The 18,508-nt window shown below is 41.2% G+C and overlaps 1 protein-coding gene across 2 annotated transcripts in view; it reads right to left on the bottom strand.

Annotated features, from left to right (window-relative positions):
* The window catches only part of Tulp4 (TUB like protein 4), a 124,023-nt gene that overhangs the window by 30,764 nt on the left and 74,751 nt on the right, over positions 1-18,508 (bottom strand). For both annotated transcript variants that reach the window (XM_048354377.1, XM_048354376.1), the window contains exons 5-7: positions 8,774-8,954; positions 6,265-6,399; positions 299-465 (exon numbers count right to left, since the gene is read on the bottom strand). In XM_048354377.1, coding sequence (XP_048210334.1) covers positions 299-465; positions 6,265-6,399; positions 8,774-8,954 — 483 coding nt within the window. The remainder of the gene's footprint in view (positions 1-298; positions 466-6,264; positions 6,400-8,773; positions 8,955-18,508) is intronic.

Below are 18,508 nucleotides of genomic sequence, written 5' to 3'. Positions count from 1 at the left end.
TTTGCAAAGGAAAAGCAATAAGAAAAAAAAATGAAAGAGGCAACTTAAAAGATGCTGCCTGTAAATTAACTCTTCCAGCTTAATATCTGTACACTTTGATCTGACCTCTGCTGCAATTTCTGCTTTCCTTTCTCTTTCTCCTGGTTTATGCACAATTCAATCAAGAAACAAAAGAGGTTAAAATAAGGGGTGTCAAAGGTAAGTACAATGAATAATGACTCCCTTAGTATAACCAACTAAGGGTATTTTACCAAGACTGGGTGTACACTAACCTGTGGCATTTCCTGAGTGTCCTTACCTGCACAAGCGTGTCCAGTGTGAAAATGTGCTCCCCTCGGACATTGTAGAACTTAACCATGGCACTCTTCAGAAGAGGACCGTTGGGGAGCTCGCTGAGCTGGGCCTGCCGCTCCATCCCAGCGACAGCTAGCAAGTCTCCCTGCGTGCACCACTGGGCCACCACCTCTAAAACCACACAGAAGAGACAGTTAGCACAAAGACTCAGCCCTCCTGTCACTCAGCTATGCCATGAATGATTTCAGTAGCTTAAAACAGAAATCCTAAGCAAATATAATAGCGACTCTTCCCCTGGATATGAACGATCTATTTATATGCAGACGATATAATCCTATTAAAAGCAGGTATATGTACATGGATAGGGGTTGAAATTTCCCTCAAACCTAAATAAAATGAAACAGAACCCTGATTGTGCCAGACCAGAGGAAAGTTGGTATGTTGAAGCTAGACATAACAGTATAGACTGTAATCTCAGCTATCAGCTACTTGGGAGACTGAAACACGATTTGAATTTGAGACCAGCCTGGGCCATGTAGAGATTTTTCATTTTAAGAAAAGTCAGCATGATAATATCTACTCCTATGACTAGCATTTCTATAATAAAATTGTGGAGCTTTAGAAAAGCAAGTAAGATAATGAGACCAGTGATTCACCCACAGGGGACTTGAAAGTTCATAAATGCTCAAAAAGAAAAGAAAAGCCCAAGTTCATTCATCTGTCTGGCAACACTGAGTAGATGAAGTACGAGGGCAGTGGAGTTTTATTTGACACGGGATGGTGATATATATACATATATGTGTGTGTGTGTGTGTATATACATACATATATATGCATATATATATATATATATATGGGTTTACTAAAGAAGAAAGCTAATCCTGCTGTGTGGCAGATAGTATTGAGAGAGAAAATTTTACACTAGAGATTCAATGTCCACTTACAAGTTATCTACTACCTAACAAACGGTTACTAAATGGTCTGTTTTATCCCACTGTGGGCAATCATTTCCTACCAGTTGAAAAAAAAATTATTAGTACCAATAAGATTCATAGTACTTTTTTCTCCTTCAAAACCCTAAAACCTGGGCTGGGAATATGGCCCAGTGGCAAGAGTGTTTGCCTCTTATACATGAAGCCCTAAATTCGATTCCTTAGCACCACATAAAAAGAAAACAGCCAGAAGTGGCACTGTGGCTCAAGTGGTAGCCTTGAGCAAAAAGAAGCCAGGGACAGGGCTCAGGCCCTGAGTCCAAGGCCCAGGACTGGCAAAAAAAAACAAAACATCAATCTAGGCAAGTAGTCTACTGCTTGAACTGCAAACCATGTCCTAAGACTTTATCTCAAAAAATAAGGCTGGTGTGGTGATGTGCACCTATAATCCCAATTATGTAGAAAGTTGATGTAGGAAGACTGGCACTGGAAAGAAGCAAGAGATTCTATTTAAAAAATATAACAGAATTGGGGAGGGAGTGGGAGAAAAATGAAGGAAGGGATAACAAGTTTGACAAGAAATGTACTCACTACCTTACAAATATAACTGTAACCCCTCTGTACATCACCTTAAATTTTTTTTTTAAGAAAAATATAACAGAAGCAAAAGGACTGTAGGTGTGGTTCAACTGGTAGAGTACTGACTAGTAAACAGAAGGCCATGAGTTCAGCACTCCAGCACTTCAAGAAAAAAAATATCTCTAGCTACCCAGAGTGATTGATGAAATGATAAAAAGAGAAAATTATATGAAAGGAAGGAACAATAGCCCTATGGGCTAAGTACATTTATCTGTGGTGATACACGGGACACAATGAGAGATGCCTTTGACACCAGGCTTTGCCAGAGAGAAGTTCACTGGCCTGGTCAGAGAATTTCTAAATGCATGACTCAACCATTTTTCATCAAGAGAATAAAAGTCACACCAAAAGATAACTCCTACAGTGGAGTTGCTTGTTCATATCACATATAAGTTACAAGTCCTTAAAATATTCTTTTAAGGCAGGAAAGAGAAATATTGTGACATTAAGACAGGTACCTGTTGGATGGTACTAGTTCTCTTCAACTTAAATCATTCTATTGGGCAATGAGTAGATGTTTCTAAGGCTGAGTTACTCAGCAGACTTCTTCCCAAAGCAGAACTTCCTCAGCAATAGCTGAGCCAGCCCATCCCCCTCAGGAATCCACAGGTAAAACAAGAATGGCACAGAAGAACACTGGTCACAGGGTCTAGGAATGATTCTTTTCTGCACATGACAGTAGCCAAGAACCAGTAGTTCAGGCCTGCAATCCTAGCTACTCAGGAGGCTGAAATCTTACAATGGAGGTTCAAAGCCATCCAGGGCAGCAAAGTCAGGGAGAAGAACGACAGTTGTAAGTAAAAGAACTTAAAGCGAGCATGGGGCCCTGAGTTCAAGCCCAGTGCGCACACACAGACAGAGACAGACAGAACTGGAGATAAATGGGTATAATAAATCACCTTCTTCTGAACCTTCTGCTTGTATTTCCTGATGTAGCCCATAAGATAAAAAATAATTCAAAAACAAAACTTTTCTTTATTCATACCACACACAAGTTCAAGTCTTTAAAATATTACGACATGAAAGAAATATTCTGACAGGAAAGAACAATTACCCACATAAGGCGAAAGACACAGTATAGACACATCTTCTTTCTTGTAACTTTAGTGAAAGTAATTGAAAACATTTCAGAATAGATTTAGATTTCCACTAAGAAAATGACTAGAATATTAATGTTAAATTTGTCTTAATTCTTGGATAGCAACTCAAAGCAGAAAAATTTCACATTTGTGAGGGTCACATTCCCAGGTGAATGGATATAGGAGAATATGAATATATCACCACATTTCACATTTGGTGGGGATGTGTTACAAGTGTAGTGTTAATGCAATGTAATTTGACATAGTACAAAATAATGTATTACAAAAAAATAAGCTTGGGGCTGGGAATACGGCCTAGTAGTAAAGTGCTTGGCTCGTATACATGAAGCCCTGGGTTTGATTCCTCAGCACCATATATATAGAAAAAGCCGGAAGTGGCGCTGTGACTCAAGTGGTAGAGTGCTAACCTTGAGCAAAAAGAAGCCAGGGACAGTGCTCAGTCCCTGAGTTCAAGCCCCAGGACTGGCAAAAAAAAAAAAAAAAGCTTCCATAAGCATGGTTGCAAAGTATTAGAAAAATCTACTCTGTAAAGAATAAAAAGGCAGGGGCTGGGGATATAGCCTAGTGGCAAGAGTGCCTGCCTCGGATACACGAGGCCCTAGGTTCGATTCCCCAGCACCACATATACAGAAAACGGCCAGAAGCGGCGCTGTGGCTCAAGAGGCAGAGTGCTAGCCTTGAGCGGGAAGAAGCCAGGGATAGTGCTCAGGCCCTGAGTCCAAGGCCCAGGACTGGCCAAAAAAAAAAAAAAAAAAAATAGTAAACATTAAAAAAAAAAAAAGAATAAAAAGGCATTGGGTGGTTATTCCATTATTTTGAGCTTTAATCAGATATGGGATAGAGGAAAAAAATCAGGATTCCACAACTAGAAGCAGATTCTCAAGAAATTAATAAACTTAATTAATTAATAAACGGTTTAAAATTCCAATCTTTCTTTCCTCCTCCCCTTCCTTCCTTCCTTTCTTTCTGGCTGGTCCTAAGGCTTGAACTGAGGGCCTAGGCCCCATCCCTGAGCCTCTTTATGCTCAAGGCTAGCATTCTACCACTTGAGCCACTGCAGTACTTTCAGCTTTTTCTGAGTAGTTTATTGGAAACAAGAGTCTCACAGACTTTGCTGCCTAGGCTGGCTTCGAATTGCAATCCTCAGATCTCAGCCTCCTGAGTAGCTGTGATTACAGGCATGAGCCACCAGCATCTAGCTGAAAATTCCAATTTTGAAACAATAATAGAATGTCGATTATTCTATCTATGAAGGAATTTATGCTGACCATTCCTATACATTAGTTCCATAAAAGTCAAAATATTCAGGAAATAATTTACAGAACAGCACAGTAATTTAAACTTATCAACACAAAAATACTCAGCTTCTAATGAGGCCTATTTGTGGTACTAAGAAAGATTTCTACATGGTTTCTGTCTCATAGTTTATGGACTAAATTATTCCTTACAGGTACAGCTCTAAAATAGCAGAATGGATACCCAAGAGGGAGTATAATTTGGTGCAAAAATATTCCAGTTTAAAAATAAAATTAAGTGCTTGCGAAATATGCAGACAGGTACCATATGTTCCTGCCAACCAACAGCTACATATATGGACCTCATTCCCCCTGTCACCACCCCTGCTGACCTGGTTCCCATTCTGGGACTTGAACTCAGGGTCTGGGCACTGTTCTTGGCTTTTGTGTTCAATGCTAGCACTCTACCATTTGAGCCACAGCTTCATTTTTGGCTTTTTGGTGGTTGACTGGAGAAAAGAGTGTCATGGCTTTTCTTTGTTTGATCTGGCTTTGAACTGTGATCCTCAGAGCTCAGCCTCCTTAGTAGCTAGGATGACAGGCCTGAGCCACCTGTGCCCAGCGGAACCTCATTCTCTTTATAGCTGTAGTTCCTGAAGAAACCAGGCAGGAACACAAGGTGATGTCTGTCTAAGCTATGGCTTTTTTTTTCTTTTTTCTTTTTCTGTCGGTCATGGGGCTCGAACTACGGGCCTGGGCTCTGTCCCGGAGCTCTTAGAGCTCTACCACTTGAGCCACAGAGCCACTTCTGGTTTTCTGGTGGTTAACTGGAGATAAGAGTCTCATGGACTGGTTTTGAACTGCTGTCCTCAGATCTGGGTCTTCTCAGTAGCTAGGATTACAGACATGGGCATTGGTGCCTGGCTTATGGTTTTGGCTATTTTTAAGTAACAGTAACTGGTTGCACAGTTGGACTTAATATAGTAAGTCCCCGTAACATCAAAGACCAGAGCCAGCACAGGAAAGGAATTTTGAAATCTCTCCTCATTGCACCACTCCACCTTGAGTCAATATCTGTTTGTTCAAAGAACCCATCAGGGTCACATCATGGATGAAACGCAAAATTCAAAACACTCTCAATATTTTTGTGCACTAATTTTGCTTACATTTCGAAATGTCTGCTAGGAAGGCACCAGTACTCGACTGCTATCCTTCACATCCATGTGAGCACTGTGGAACCTCTCTCTAAGTTTTCAAGGTAACTTTAGTATACAATAATCAGTCCCATGAGATGCTTCCCTAAATGCCTCTCCATAAATGATGACTTGAGCACTACCTACTACTTCAGGAGCAGCAGGGGCTCTTGTCTAAGTACAGTGCAGCCACAGTGTCAGCTGGATACAAACCACTCCAGGTAATTATTGTCAGGGAAGTAACCGGTAGAGGCAAGACCAAGTCAGGGTGCGGGCTCACTCCTATAACCCTAGCTACTCAGGAGACTGAGATCTGAGGATCACAATGAAAAGCTGGTCCAGAGCAGACAAACCCAAGAGATTCTTAATCTCCATTTAGCCAGGAAAATGCCGAGACTGCCTGCCTAACAAGAATGAGGCCCCTAATTCAATCACCAGCATGGTCAACAAAAAAGAATGTATGTCAGGAGCCCTTGGTCTAGATAAGACCAAGTATTGATTTATCAATAAACCAGAGGGTCTTTTGGACCCCATAAGCCAGAAGAGTCTGTCACAAGAGATAAGAATCAGGCTAGGAATGTGGCTTAGTGGTAGAGTGCTTACCTAGCATGCATGAAGCCCTGGGTTCGATTCCTCAGCACCACATACACAGAAAAAGCCAGAAGTGGCGCTGTGGCTCAAGTGGTAGAGTGCTAGCCTTGAGCAAAAAGAAGCTCAGGACAGTGTCCAGGCCCTGAGTTCAAATCCCAGGACTGGCAAAAGAAGAAAAAAAAAAGACAAGAATCAATAGATACTGGTGTATGGCACCAGACTGGAAGGCAGATGTGTACAGGGCTGATCTGCAGGGATGGGGCATGGCAGTGTTTTGTACCTTTCAGCCCTGAACGGATGACAGTGGGGGACAAATCATCGTAGTTATTCATTAAGCTGATATCTCCTGAGGTGAAGCTGACGGTAAGCAGAGGCTTGATGTTCTGCACAGGGATGGGGTATGCTGCAGGACCATCTGTGGAAATACAAGTGCTGAGTGAGAAGCAGGCAATGAGCATACAACTCAGTGTAAGTGCCCAAGGCTAGACTTGTGTGTTTCTCCCCAAAATTGCTTGACAGGGTAGCAATTACACTAAGAAACAGCACTACACCACTCAGGAGTCACACACATGGGTGACCAGTAGCGTTTTATCAGAGAGAGAAGACGTGGAATATGTAGCCCTAGAGGCAACTACAGGGTGGCCAGAATCTGTGGGCTACGTTTATCAATGTGTTTCTAATACGGTAAATGCAAATTACTTTAATGTCATATAACATAAAGGATGGTAGGAAGAGAGAAAAGTGTTCTAGTTCTGTTCCAATGCACAGAATACTAAATGCTCTCTTACTGAGTGGTACAGGCAATGAGCAGCCATAGTAGCTACTATTTGTTTCTCTCTAAGTTTTTACCAGAAGAGACAGCAAATTTAGAGAGAATGTTAAGGTACATACATAAAGCACTCTATATCTGCAGAGCACAGCCAGCCTAGTGAGCACCAGGGGCACTTGTGTGTGATAGGTCAGGAACTAACTCTTTCACGTGGTTACGTCAAAGTCCTCTGCACACTGGGGCAACTGGGGCTCCCCAGAGGTTCTGTAGGTGTCACAGCCGTGCTGAGCACATCTCCAGCAGCTACATGGGGTGGTCCATCTGACATCCACCTTCAGGGAAAACCCCAGTGTTGCTCTCCTTTACATCACTTCACTGTACTACTACCCTATGCTCAAACTCCATGGCATATACCAAGGAGAACGCAGTATCTCTGACACGTGAATATCTGTCACCTCTGAAGCATCCCATTGCTTCTGAGAAGAGCAACTGGTCATAGGAGCATCAGGGCCAAACTGCTGCCTTAGACCAGCTCTCCATTTGCTTTGTGAACTCAGTCTCTGAACCCCATTTCTTTTGATAATAAAATAGAATGAGTAAATCTAGATTCCACCCAACTCCTATACAGGAGTTCTGTTTTAAAATATGTCAAGTGCATTTTTTTCTTTCTGCCAGTCACAGGGCTTGAATCTGGGCCTGAGCACTATCTCTGAGCTTTTGTGTTCAAGGTTTGTACTCTACCTCTTGAGCAACAGCTGCTTTGTTTGTAGTTTAGTGGAGATAAGAGTCTCGTGAACTTTCCTGCCTGAACTGCAATCCTCAGCTCACAGCTTCCTGAGTAGCTAGGATTACAGGTGTAAGCCACCAGTGCCTGGCTTCCAAGTGCATTTTATTGACATGGACTTCATTAGTATGGGGTTGTAGAAATATGGCCTATACTTCTTTTGAAGCTGGTGTCCTATTAAGAAAGGGATGGTCGCTACCCAAATGAATTTATGGATACTAGCAACTCTCCCTCCTAGAGTGATCCTGAAACCCTTCAACCAATCTCCATTTGTTCATGTATGAAGCACAGGTCTTCTATACACACATATAGAGAAAGTGTTCATATAGTGTATACATATTTTTTGCTCATGTCCCCAAGAAGCAAAAGTATCATCTGTCTCTGTGATAAGAGGGAGAAGACAAGAAGTTCTGGGAGGCAGATAATGATGGGGTGGGCGGGATACTTTCACACTGTCCCCTGGACCAGCCCTTCACAGGATGACATTCCCTAGGATGGGGGGAAAAAAGGAGGAACTCTCCAGCCCTCACTGAAGAGCACGTAGCAACATATACACATCTGGGTGACTAAGCCTCACTCAAGAGCACGTAGCAACGTATACACATCTGGGTGACTAAGATCCAGTTTGCACCAGTGATTCCTTCTAAACAAGGAGCATTCGCCTCCACCCTTTCATAATTCATAAAAAAACAAAAAACAGCAGGTCTTTTATATTAGGGGCACTGCCTGCTTTTTGTGTGTGTGTGTGTGTGTGTGTGTGTGTGTGTGTGTGTGTGTGTGTGTGTGTGTATTATTCATGGGACTCAAGTTAAATTTCAATGATGAAAAAGAAGTTCCTCTTCAAGCAGACTCGGAAAAACACTGTATCACATATTAAGTTATACTAATAGCACAGAATTTTTATTCGTGCTAAATAGTAAAGCCCACAGCACCTTAGGAGACACAGGAAGAGTCATGTATCTCATTTTATATCTACAAAAACCTAAGCCCATGGAGCACAGTCTACTTCATCAGTGAACTTGACAAAGGGACGGCAGAGAGGAGACAGTTATTTTAAGAAAGACCACGCCAGTCCTGTTTGGCATTTTAGTTTAAAAGAAGTCTTCCCAATAAATGAGAGAGGTGTATAGACAGCAGGTCTTGACCCTTCTTTCTCTAAATTGGCTCACTCTCCCTCAAGACTCCTGTGTTCTTTTCTGTTAAATGGCCAAAATGAGGGGCTGGTGAGCTGGCTACCTTGGGGAGGAGAGTAGTCATCAGAGTCTGTGTCACTCTCGCTGCTGTCTTCCACCAAGAAGATGGGGTAGTTCCAGGACATGCTGAGGATGCCATCGGACTCGTGCAGGAGGACGTGGGCCAGCATTCTGCCGTGGCAGTCCATGACAATCACCTGCCCATCCGCTGTGCCAAACAGCACCTGCAACCAAGGACCAGGACCCTTGACTCAGGGGGAGTAAGTCTCTGTCTCAATTTGTTCCATGAAAATAAAATGTAGTTAGAACTAAAAACAACAACAACAATAACAACACATCTCCCAATTAGGTAACCTTTGGGTAGCAGTAGTAGAAACTAGTTGGCTATTATTTTAAGAATCTTAGATCTCTAATATTGAAATGTGACTATCAGCACAATGAACATATATTGAGATTCCAAATAAGACCAGCAAAATCCATTTCATTTTTTGTATTATTTTGTTTTGTATTTGGATGAGAGAATAGGGGTTAAATGGTAACATTCATTTACTTTTGTGGAAAATAAAGATGTAACAGAGATTCACTATGATGATTTTCTCAAATTTAGAAGAGAATGTTTGGTTACATAAGCATGTTACCTAATCATAGGTGGAAAACAAGATGATCTTGAACTAGTTTTATCTCTAATGTTTAATTTATAAGTTGTATTTTGTGGTAAATGAGAATGGCATTGAGTTTAACTAATAATGAAATGTTGTATGAAAGGCATTAACACATTCACTTAGTGGTAACTTTGTACTAATAAGCAAAATCCTAAAACCTTTACCTCCTTAATTACACCAGACACCAACACTAGTGTAATCTCCCTCTTACTTCCTGAGCGCCACCCTCAGGTAGGACTGATGCATGACTATCCTGAGAGTCTTTCCTGGGAACTTTTCCTTGGCTTTAAGAGGTCTCAGAAAACACACAAGAACATGGACACACTATCTGAGATAAAGAACGCTAAGGGAATGTTGCAGGGGTGTCAACCTTCCCATGAGTGTGAGAACAGAATGGGATAGCTGCTGGAAGTTTCCCTTGATATGAGTGTATCCTGGGAGGATGTCCCTAGAGGAACCTTGAGACCTGGGAAGCAGGACTGGCATTACCATCTGCTTTGTGTGATGGTCTCTGGAGCTTCCTGTACCTACTGCCATTAAAACCTTCCATAGTTTATGCCTAACGTGATCTGTCTACCAGCATTCCATTGTAACAATAACAAAAAAAAAACACATTATTTCCTTTTCACAGACACAAACAACTTAGGAGAGACTAAGTTGACAAACCCTAGAAATGGTCAAATCAGGGATGTCTGATTAGAAAAGGCTACACTTTATACACAGGGCAACTTACTCTATTCTGGCTTACTTTTGAGATTTTTATGTTAAGCTACCTGGAAGCAGACCCTGAATAGCTATTTCCTGGCACCTGACAAAGCTCTAGGGATACAGTAGGCACATAAGTGTCCCCTGTGGGCACTGGGTGCCACCCTAAGCCTTGAAGAACGGCAGTGCAAGAACACAGGAAAGGCAGTCATCAGAAGTAGGAAGGGGACTGGAGATATGGCCTAGTGGCAAGAGTGCTTGCCTGTATACATGAGGCCCTGGGTTCAATTCCCCAGCACCACATATACAGAAAAAGGCCAGAAGTGGCGCTGTGGCTCAAGTGGCAGAGTGCTAGCCTTGAGCAAAAAGAAGCCAGGGACAATGCTCAGGCCCTGAGTCCAAGCCCCAGGACTGGCCAAAAAAAAAGAAGTAGGAAGGGATGCCTCTCCAGGAGCCAAACTGACTGTACCTTAACCTTGAGGTTTCCAGCCTCTAAAATTGTGAGAAAGCAACATCTGTTGTTCCAGCCACCCAGTCTGTGGTATGCTGTTACAGCAGCCTGAGCTGAAACTTGAACCATGTGAGCTTTGCCTACCAGTATTTCCCAAGGACCTGTCACAGTGTAGGATGCCCAGCCAAGTGTTGTGAAAGAAAGAAGGCCATGTCTCTGCACTGGATAATGCACTTTTCCATTTTGGAGAACAGATAGCAGACAGAAAAACTGACATAAAATTACCGAATAAAAGACTACTGACGCAACAAGTTATGTGTTCAGCATCACACGAAAGCAATACAGAACAAAGCTTAAGTCTCAAGTTTGCTGCTATTAATCCATGCCAGCCACAGCTCCCACAGGAAGACAGTCCACTATTGAGATGGGAAGAAAGGAGAAAGAGGCAAATCACAATATGGCTGTCAGCCAGGATGGAGGGGGCAACTGTGTTTTGGAACAAGTATGTCACAAATAACTGAAGAACATGGATACAACATGAATTCAGAGTTTAAGAAATCTCTTTCATTTTAAGTTCTTTTCATGTCTAATCACTTCCAATGAAATAAAGCTTATGAAAGCAAAAGACTTCAGGAGAACAAGACAGCCTAATAGTAATGAATATGAATATGTCAAAGGCATCGATCTCTGCTGCTACTACTCCCATGCTTTGGCCAAGCAACACATATTCTGGGGACCCTTTTCTAGACATAACCTTAACTCCAGGTTCCTTCCTGGCTTGTTCCTAGGGTTGGTCTTAGCCTTTTCTCTCTTAGAGACCACAATCACACCCACAGACTCAGAGAATGTATTGTTTATAGCCAAGCTCTTGCCATGTCTCTCACCCAGTCCCCCAATTCATACATCCAACTGTCTACCTGCTATTTTCCCTGGGTGTGCTAAGTCAACCCTTCCAACTAAACCTGCCCAAGAAGAAATGCATGCTTGAGTCCTTCAATATTAAACATATTGAAAATATATTGAGGACCAATTTCATGAGGATTTGCACATTGATTTCTAGTTTTTCCTTTTTTATTTCTAGCTTAAAGAAGAAAGAAGTTACCCTTTCATTTGTAGCAAAACTGGCAAAAGTCAAAGATTGGGATAGGAGTTTTTTAACCGTCACTGATTATACCTTTGTGATGGCACCATGAGACAGTGTAGAAGTTAGGTTAGAGTACTGTGGAGGCATGGTAGGAGGGAGATTAATTTTGGGTGTTGAATCCCCAAGCCTCTGTACAAGAGATCTAAACATCTGTTAGGTGTCAGACCAAGTGCTAGACTGACAAATTAACCGGGAGTGACCTGGTTGTATGTACTTTTCAATGAACGCATATGCAAATTTCTATCCTGTTCCTTCTTCCTGTGGCTTTTAAGCTTTAGGAATGCAGGTAAAGTGTACACCAACACCAAGACCTGTAGGTGGGGCTATTCTAGTTCAGTGCTTTCTTTGTGTTTAATTCACTTTTAGCTTTGAATATACCCTGAGGGTGTTGTTGTTTTTTAAGATGATGTACAGAAGAGTTACATACTTAAGGTAGTGAGCACATTTCCTGTCACACTTGTTACCCCTCTCCTTACTTTTCTCCTACCTTCCCTCCCCCAGCTCCCCCCGTCACGCTTTCATCATTTTTTTTTAACCTTCACAATGAGGGACATCGTCATTCTAGTCTACAATGCTTGTGAGGTAAAGAATATAAGGTCCTTTAAATACTGTAAGACTAATTAAGAAGAGGTCCTTTGTTTCCTCGTCTTTGGAATTCTTTTCAGTCTATATATTATTTTAGGTATAAAGCAGTGTTTGGGCCTTCTTGGTACGTTTCTCTGAGGGTAGTTTTTAATAATGCAATTACAGTATCTATAAGCAAAACCTTCATTTCAATATAATCCCTTTACAACTATTTTTAGAAGTAATTATTTCTAAGTAAAAACAATTATTACCAGTAGTTTGAAATGAGCCAAACCACATGCAAGTGGAAGAGTACCAGTCTCAAGAGAAAACAGCTAAGAGACAAGGACTAGGCCCTGAGTTCAAACCCTAGAACAAGTGCAAGCACACGTACGCACAGGCACGCATGCACACACACACACACACACACACAAATAAAACTAAGCCAAGCCACAAAACAAAGTGTGATGAGAGAACATGAAATTATTTAAAAGATTTATACTTTGAAAATATTACATCTCATCTAGGTTTTTCAAGAAAAATACTATAAAATTTCACTTTAAAAGTACATGCTTCCAAGAGCTACAAGTTCACTCTTTTGTAACGGGGTTGTAATTACCAGCATTGGGACCAGTACCTGAAGGAGATGACTCCTCCCATTTGCTTTATGATATTAAACTTGGAAACAGATAAAAACTAATGCCAAATTCCTCCTGGAAAGCATAGCACTGCTGATGGCAGACATCTGAATGGCTGCTGAGGACAGAAATGAAAAGGGCAGCCAATGACAATCCCTTTTTCTTCAGAAGGAGGATGTGTTCTGCTATGCTGCTGAGGCACATTTTTCTCAATCATCTTTCTGGTAGGTTTCAGAATATTGGACTTCAAAGGGGCTTGAAGGCCAGATATGAATACTTTGCAACTAAAAAAATAGTCACTGATGGGGCGCTGGTGGCTCATGCCTGTAATACTAGCTATTCAGAAGGCTGAGATCTGAGGATTGCAGTTTGAAGCCAGAAAAGTCCCTGTGAGAGAGACTCTTACTTCCAATTAACCATTCAAAACTGGAAGTGGTGCTGTGGCTCAAGTGGTACAGCCTTTAGCACAAAGATGCTCAGGGACAGCACTCAGTCCCTGAGTTCAAGTTCCACAATGGACAAATAAAATAAAATAAAAGTTAATGAAATCAACAACTGCAACCACAAAACTGCTCACCTGATAGAATAGTTCCCTTTTTTTTTTAAGACATGAAAGGCAATTTCACAGTTGACTGAAACAACCATTTCTAAAACCATACCTTAAGAGTAAATATGTAATTGTGACATCATCCCAACTCTTCACTAAAGGATAATCACTTCTAAACTAACTCATAAAGATAAGTGGCTCTTCTATATTTATAAAGATTTCAAAGGAGATATTCTATCTGCCTTAGGCCTCAAAACATGTATGCTTTGATATTAAATAATCTCTATCACTAGAATATTTCCCAACAAATCTTTAGGCCCTTCTAAAATCCACCCACATAGTGACTGCTGGGGGAGAAGAGGAAAACTCTAACCATAGGGTGGATAAAGATGCATCTAGCAGAACTGCTCCAGAAGAGGACACAAGTAACAGCTCTGGGGAGAACTAGCTGACCTGAGGAGAGAGGAGGGGGTCTGCTCATCACATATACTTTTAGCTTCATACAATGTGGATATAACATAAAAAATACATTTAAAATATACTTTGTTGTTTGTTTGTTTTTCAAATTTTTATTATCAAACTGATTTACAGAGAGGTTACAGTTTTATACGTTAGGCATTGGATACATTTCTTTTAAAATATACTTTGAACTAGGAGAAAGAAATGTTTTCAGAATACAACCCTATGCCAGGCCTTTGAATCAAGACATAAATGCTCGGGGTGGCCAGTTATCAAGAGGGATGTTCACTTTTGTTTCACGGAAGATACCAAATGATGCTAGAATCTGTTTAGCTTATTCAGTGTGGATGGGTTACTGGGGAAAGATTCAGGACAGAAGTCAGCTTATGGCTGGGTTAGGTCTATCATGACTAGAAACTATCTAGTAACAGTGCTCATTTGGTCTCCCTGAGTGCCAGTCTCTCTATAAGCAATGATGTTGCTTTAAAGTTACTTATTTCAAACCGTATCTCAATATGTACTTAACTATGATGAAACTAGTTCTTCTTCCCCCCAACTACCAGTAAACTTCCTCACCAAAAGCTTCACATCTGCGAAGAAATAGCAGTCACTACAGCCTTGGGGCCAAGGCCCAATAACACAGTTAAAAGAGGAAGGACAGATTTTAATTTATTTGTTGTTTTTTTTTTAATTGCCAGTCCTGGGTTATGGACTCAGGGCCTGGGCACTGTTCCTGGCTCTTTTTTTTGCTCAAGGCTAGCACTCTACCTCTTGAGCCACAGCACCACTTCTGGCTTTTTCTACATATGTGGTGCTGAGGAATCAAACCCAGGGCTTCATGTATACAAGGTGAGCACTTTACCACCCGGCCATATTCCCATCCCAGGACAGATTTTAATTGGCAATACCTATCATGGCTGGGATGAGTTCACTGTGAACCAAACTCTACCTGCACCTGTGTAGAAGTGACTGAATTTTAAGGGGAAAAAAATGAGGAAGATTCGTTTCCCGGTCAGGGAACCAAGAAAAAAAAAAGAAAGAAAGAAATGAGGAAGAAGGGGGTATGTTGGGGTTTAAGTAGAATAGAAAAAAGAAGAAAAGTTAGAAAGTCTGTTACTGTGACTTCTGGGTCTACTTATACCATTAGAACCCTCCATGCCCCCAAAACCTGGAGATGGACCTTATATCTTTGGGTTAGAGCTGGGACAATCAGCTCCCCTGAGCTTTCCTAGATAAGAACTTAAGTAGCAGTGTCATCATCATCCAAGGAGCACAGCCCTGAGATGTTAGAAACAATGCCAATGTTCGTTTAAGTCTCTTAGTATGTGGAAAAGGCAAAGGGGCACAGATGACACCATGTGTGCTGCAATTCTGTGGTTTTCATAGACCCGGGTTAGGTACAGGTCATATGAGGGCTATAGTCAAGGAAATACCATCCCAGTAACAGACATGTGTTAAATGCAGCATGCATCTTAACTTCTCCCAACACGGCACAGGATGCCCTTAATGCCATGACTCCAAAGGCATGTGACTCGGAACCCTGTGGATGATCCTACGGTTCAGCCATCTGGCCAAACACTGGCACTCAGACAAGATCTCTGAATCAAAACCAAGGCTAAGGCACTAATGAAGGCATGTGAAGAAAGTCTAACCCCAGACAAAAAGAAATCAAGTTTAAGAAGGCATATATAATAAAAGACAGTATGTATTAGTAATTCCATTTCATGTTCTATTCTTAACCTAATTTGTTCAATGTAAACGTCAAGAGAGGTGTTCATGTAGTGCATTTTATGATTCACATATACAGAGTCCTTCCCAAGTGACTTAGCAATTACCTGAGTCAGATATATTATTAACTGGATTTCTAAACTTTTTTTTTTTCAGGGGCGGGGGAGACAAAGCCTGGGATGGTCATCTCAAAGTAGTGATTATTCTGTCTCAGCTTCCCAAGTGATGAGATCACAGGTTGAATCACTATTCCCAGCTTTGGATTTTTCAAACATCTTAACTGCCACTGTCAATAACCAAAACAATGCTGACCAAAAAAAAAAAATGAAAGTACAAATATAGTAGCTGTACATCTTTCTGTTAAAGGAATACACTATTTTCCGTGAAAAAGTTCAATAAAATATCCAGAATCTATGCACAAACAACTATAATCAAAACAGCACAATCCCTAAAGATAGCCAGGAAAGGATGTGGGGGAGTCCCATCTTCACATTTCTTTTTCACTCTTTGCTTTAATTGTGATGATTCATGTATTCCTTGTCAACTTTGGCAAAGACCATTCCTATATAGGCTCGTTTCAGTGCTGAAAATAAAAATGGGCTTCCCTTTTGCAGTAATGCACTACTACAAAGTCCTGCAAAGATCTATAGGATGGGGCGAGAGGAGAATCAGCCAGTGGTTTATCTCATAGGTCCTCAAAACATGGTAATAGCTCACTCCTCACCAGCAAGGGCTTTCAGTAGAGGCACAGCTCCCTAAGGTTTGACTCTACTGGGTTTGTACTTTTTTTTTTTTTTAACAACAAGCTAGAATCTCATTCAAGAGCCTGAGTGAGACATTAGCAAGTATGTTTTGTGTTGGGTAGCGCTTGCCAGCTTTTGAGCTTTTCCAGGAAAACTGAAGCCCTGCAGAATGTAGAGCATGAGGCTCTAGAGAAGGTAAATGAAGTGATAGGGAGAATGGACGGGGGGGAGGCCAGCTTTCAAGCCCAACAGGGAAATCTTTCCTTACAGTGGATGAAACATCAATGCAAATAATGAATCATGACTCTTACTTGGCTTTTATAAGTATGACTTTTCTTTCTACCAAAGAGGAGTCCTCTTCTTTGTGTTAGCCATTTCCTGTGTATCAAATCCAGCTAACTACCTTTCATTTAGCAAACTCTTTATAGCTGAAAAAGCAAAGGATTGTACTACTTTTTTAAGTTCCAAGTGTAAGTCCTTTCCTATCTGTGGTGCAAGACAAAGCAAGGACTCAGGAAGAACACCACACTTTGATCCTTAGTCACTCCTCTCAAGTCATGGCGTACCCAAGTCCACAATGCTTATTTCAAGATAAGAACCTTATTGGAGGGATGTGATCAAACAAAAAAACAACCAGAAAGAACCCACTGAGATTAGAAGGGAAATGCCACATCCTGCAGAGATTACACCAAGAGTATCTGTGTGAACTGACATGCCACTGGAATTGGCTTTAAAAACACAATTAGTAGTAGAGTGCTAGTACTTCAAGCCCTGGATTAGAGCTCCAGCATGCATAGATAGATGGATGGATGAATAAATGGATGGATGGATAGAATAAAATAATATGTGGGTTTATACCATTTGTTACTGAATTTTTTTTTTTTGGCCAGTCCTGGGCCTTGGACTCAGGGCCTGAGCACTGTCCCTGGCTTCTTTTTGCTCAAGGCTAGCACTCTGCCACTTGAGCCACAGCGCCACTTCTGGCCGTTTTCTGTATATGTGGTGCTGGGGAATTGAACCCAGGGCCTCAAGTATACGAGGCAAGCACTCTTGCCACTAGGCCATATCCCCAGCCCCTGTTACTGAAATTTTTGTGAACTAAAAAAGTTATTATCTTTAAGTAGTTGTACAAAGGAGGTGCCATTTAACAAAGCAGTTTATGAATACAATGTATCGTGATCCATGTCACCCCTGCCCCACAACATTCTTACCTCCCTTCAACATACCCCCTCCCTTACTTTTCCTAATTTTGTGGTATACACAATGAATTCATGACTGCATCCACCCCATTTGCCCCCCATCATTCATCTACCCCTCTCTGCTTGGTCCCATTCCCCCCACAAGTACCTATATCCTAGTGCTTATTTTGTTGAACTTCAACCTAGTCTTTCTAAAATATTATACTATTTGAGTTCTCAATAGAGTCTATTTAGACTTCAGTTAAATTTGATACAAGTTTAAAATATTTAGTTCAGATTTTAGGCAGACGCTGGTGGCTCATGCTATACATTCAACTTCTTGAGAGGCTGAGATTGGGAAGAATGTGGTTCCAGCCTTGCTTGCACCCCGCTAGAATGGGAAGCCTAACATGGCCAATGTAGCCTAGGTGAATGATCAGGCAGGCAGGAAGATCTTATCTCAAAAATCACCAGCAATAACCAGGGAGGGCTGGAGGCGTAAAGGCAAGATGCCTTACCTAGTAAGCATGAGCACTCAAGCTCAAACCCCAGTTCTGCCAAACAAACCAACAAAAAGAGACATTTAATTTACATTTTAAGAAGAAAAATACACAATGAAAAAATCCCTACAGAGTCCCTTATTATTTAAACTATTTTTGAGGAAGAAGCAGCATATTTCCTTGAATGCTAATCTGGTACTTCAGTCGTTACCTTATATTTTCAAAGTGTGTATTATTTTCACCTCACCAAATGTGTTACATGTGCATATGAGTACAAGTGACAGTTTCTTTTTCTCATTTCTTTCTTCTTTAATTTTTATTGTTGTTTTTGCTGGGTATTTTTGGAGACACAGTCTCCCAAAGCCAAGTCTGTGGTGTCACAAATGAGACAAGAAGAGTGCTCATGATCTCTGTTCTTATTTGCTATAGAACTTGGATTTCCTAACGAGAGCAATAAAG

The sequence above is a fragment of the Perognathus longimembris genome, chromosome 9, assembly GCF_023159225.1.
Source record: "Perognathus longimembris pacificus isolate PPM17 chromosome 9, ASM2315922v1, whole genome shotgun sequence".
Taxonomy (NCBI): Eukaryota; Metazoa; Chordata; class Mammalia; order Rodentia; family Heteromyidae; genus Perognathus; species Perognathus longimembris.
Note: the sequence above shows the minus strand (reverse complement) of the source record. Positions and strands in the feature narration are given on the sequence as shown.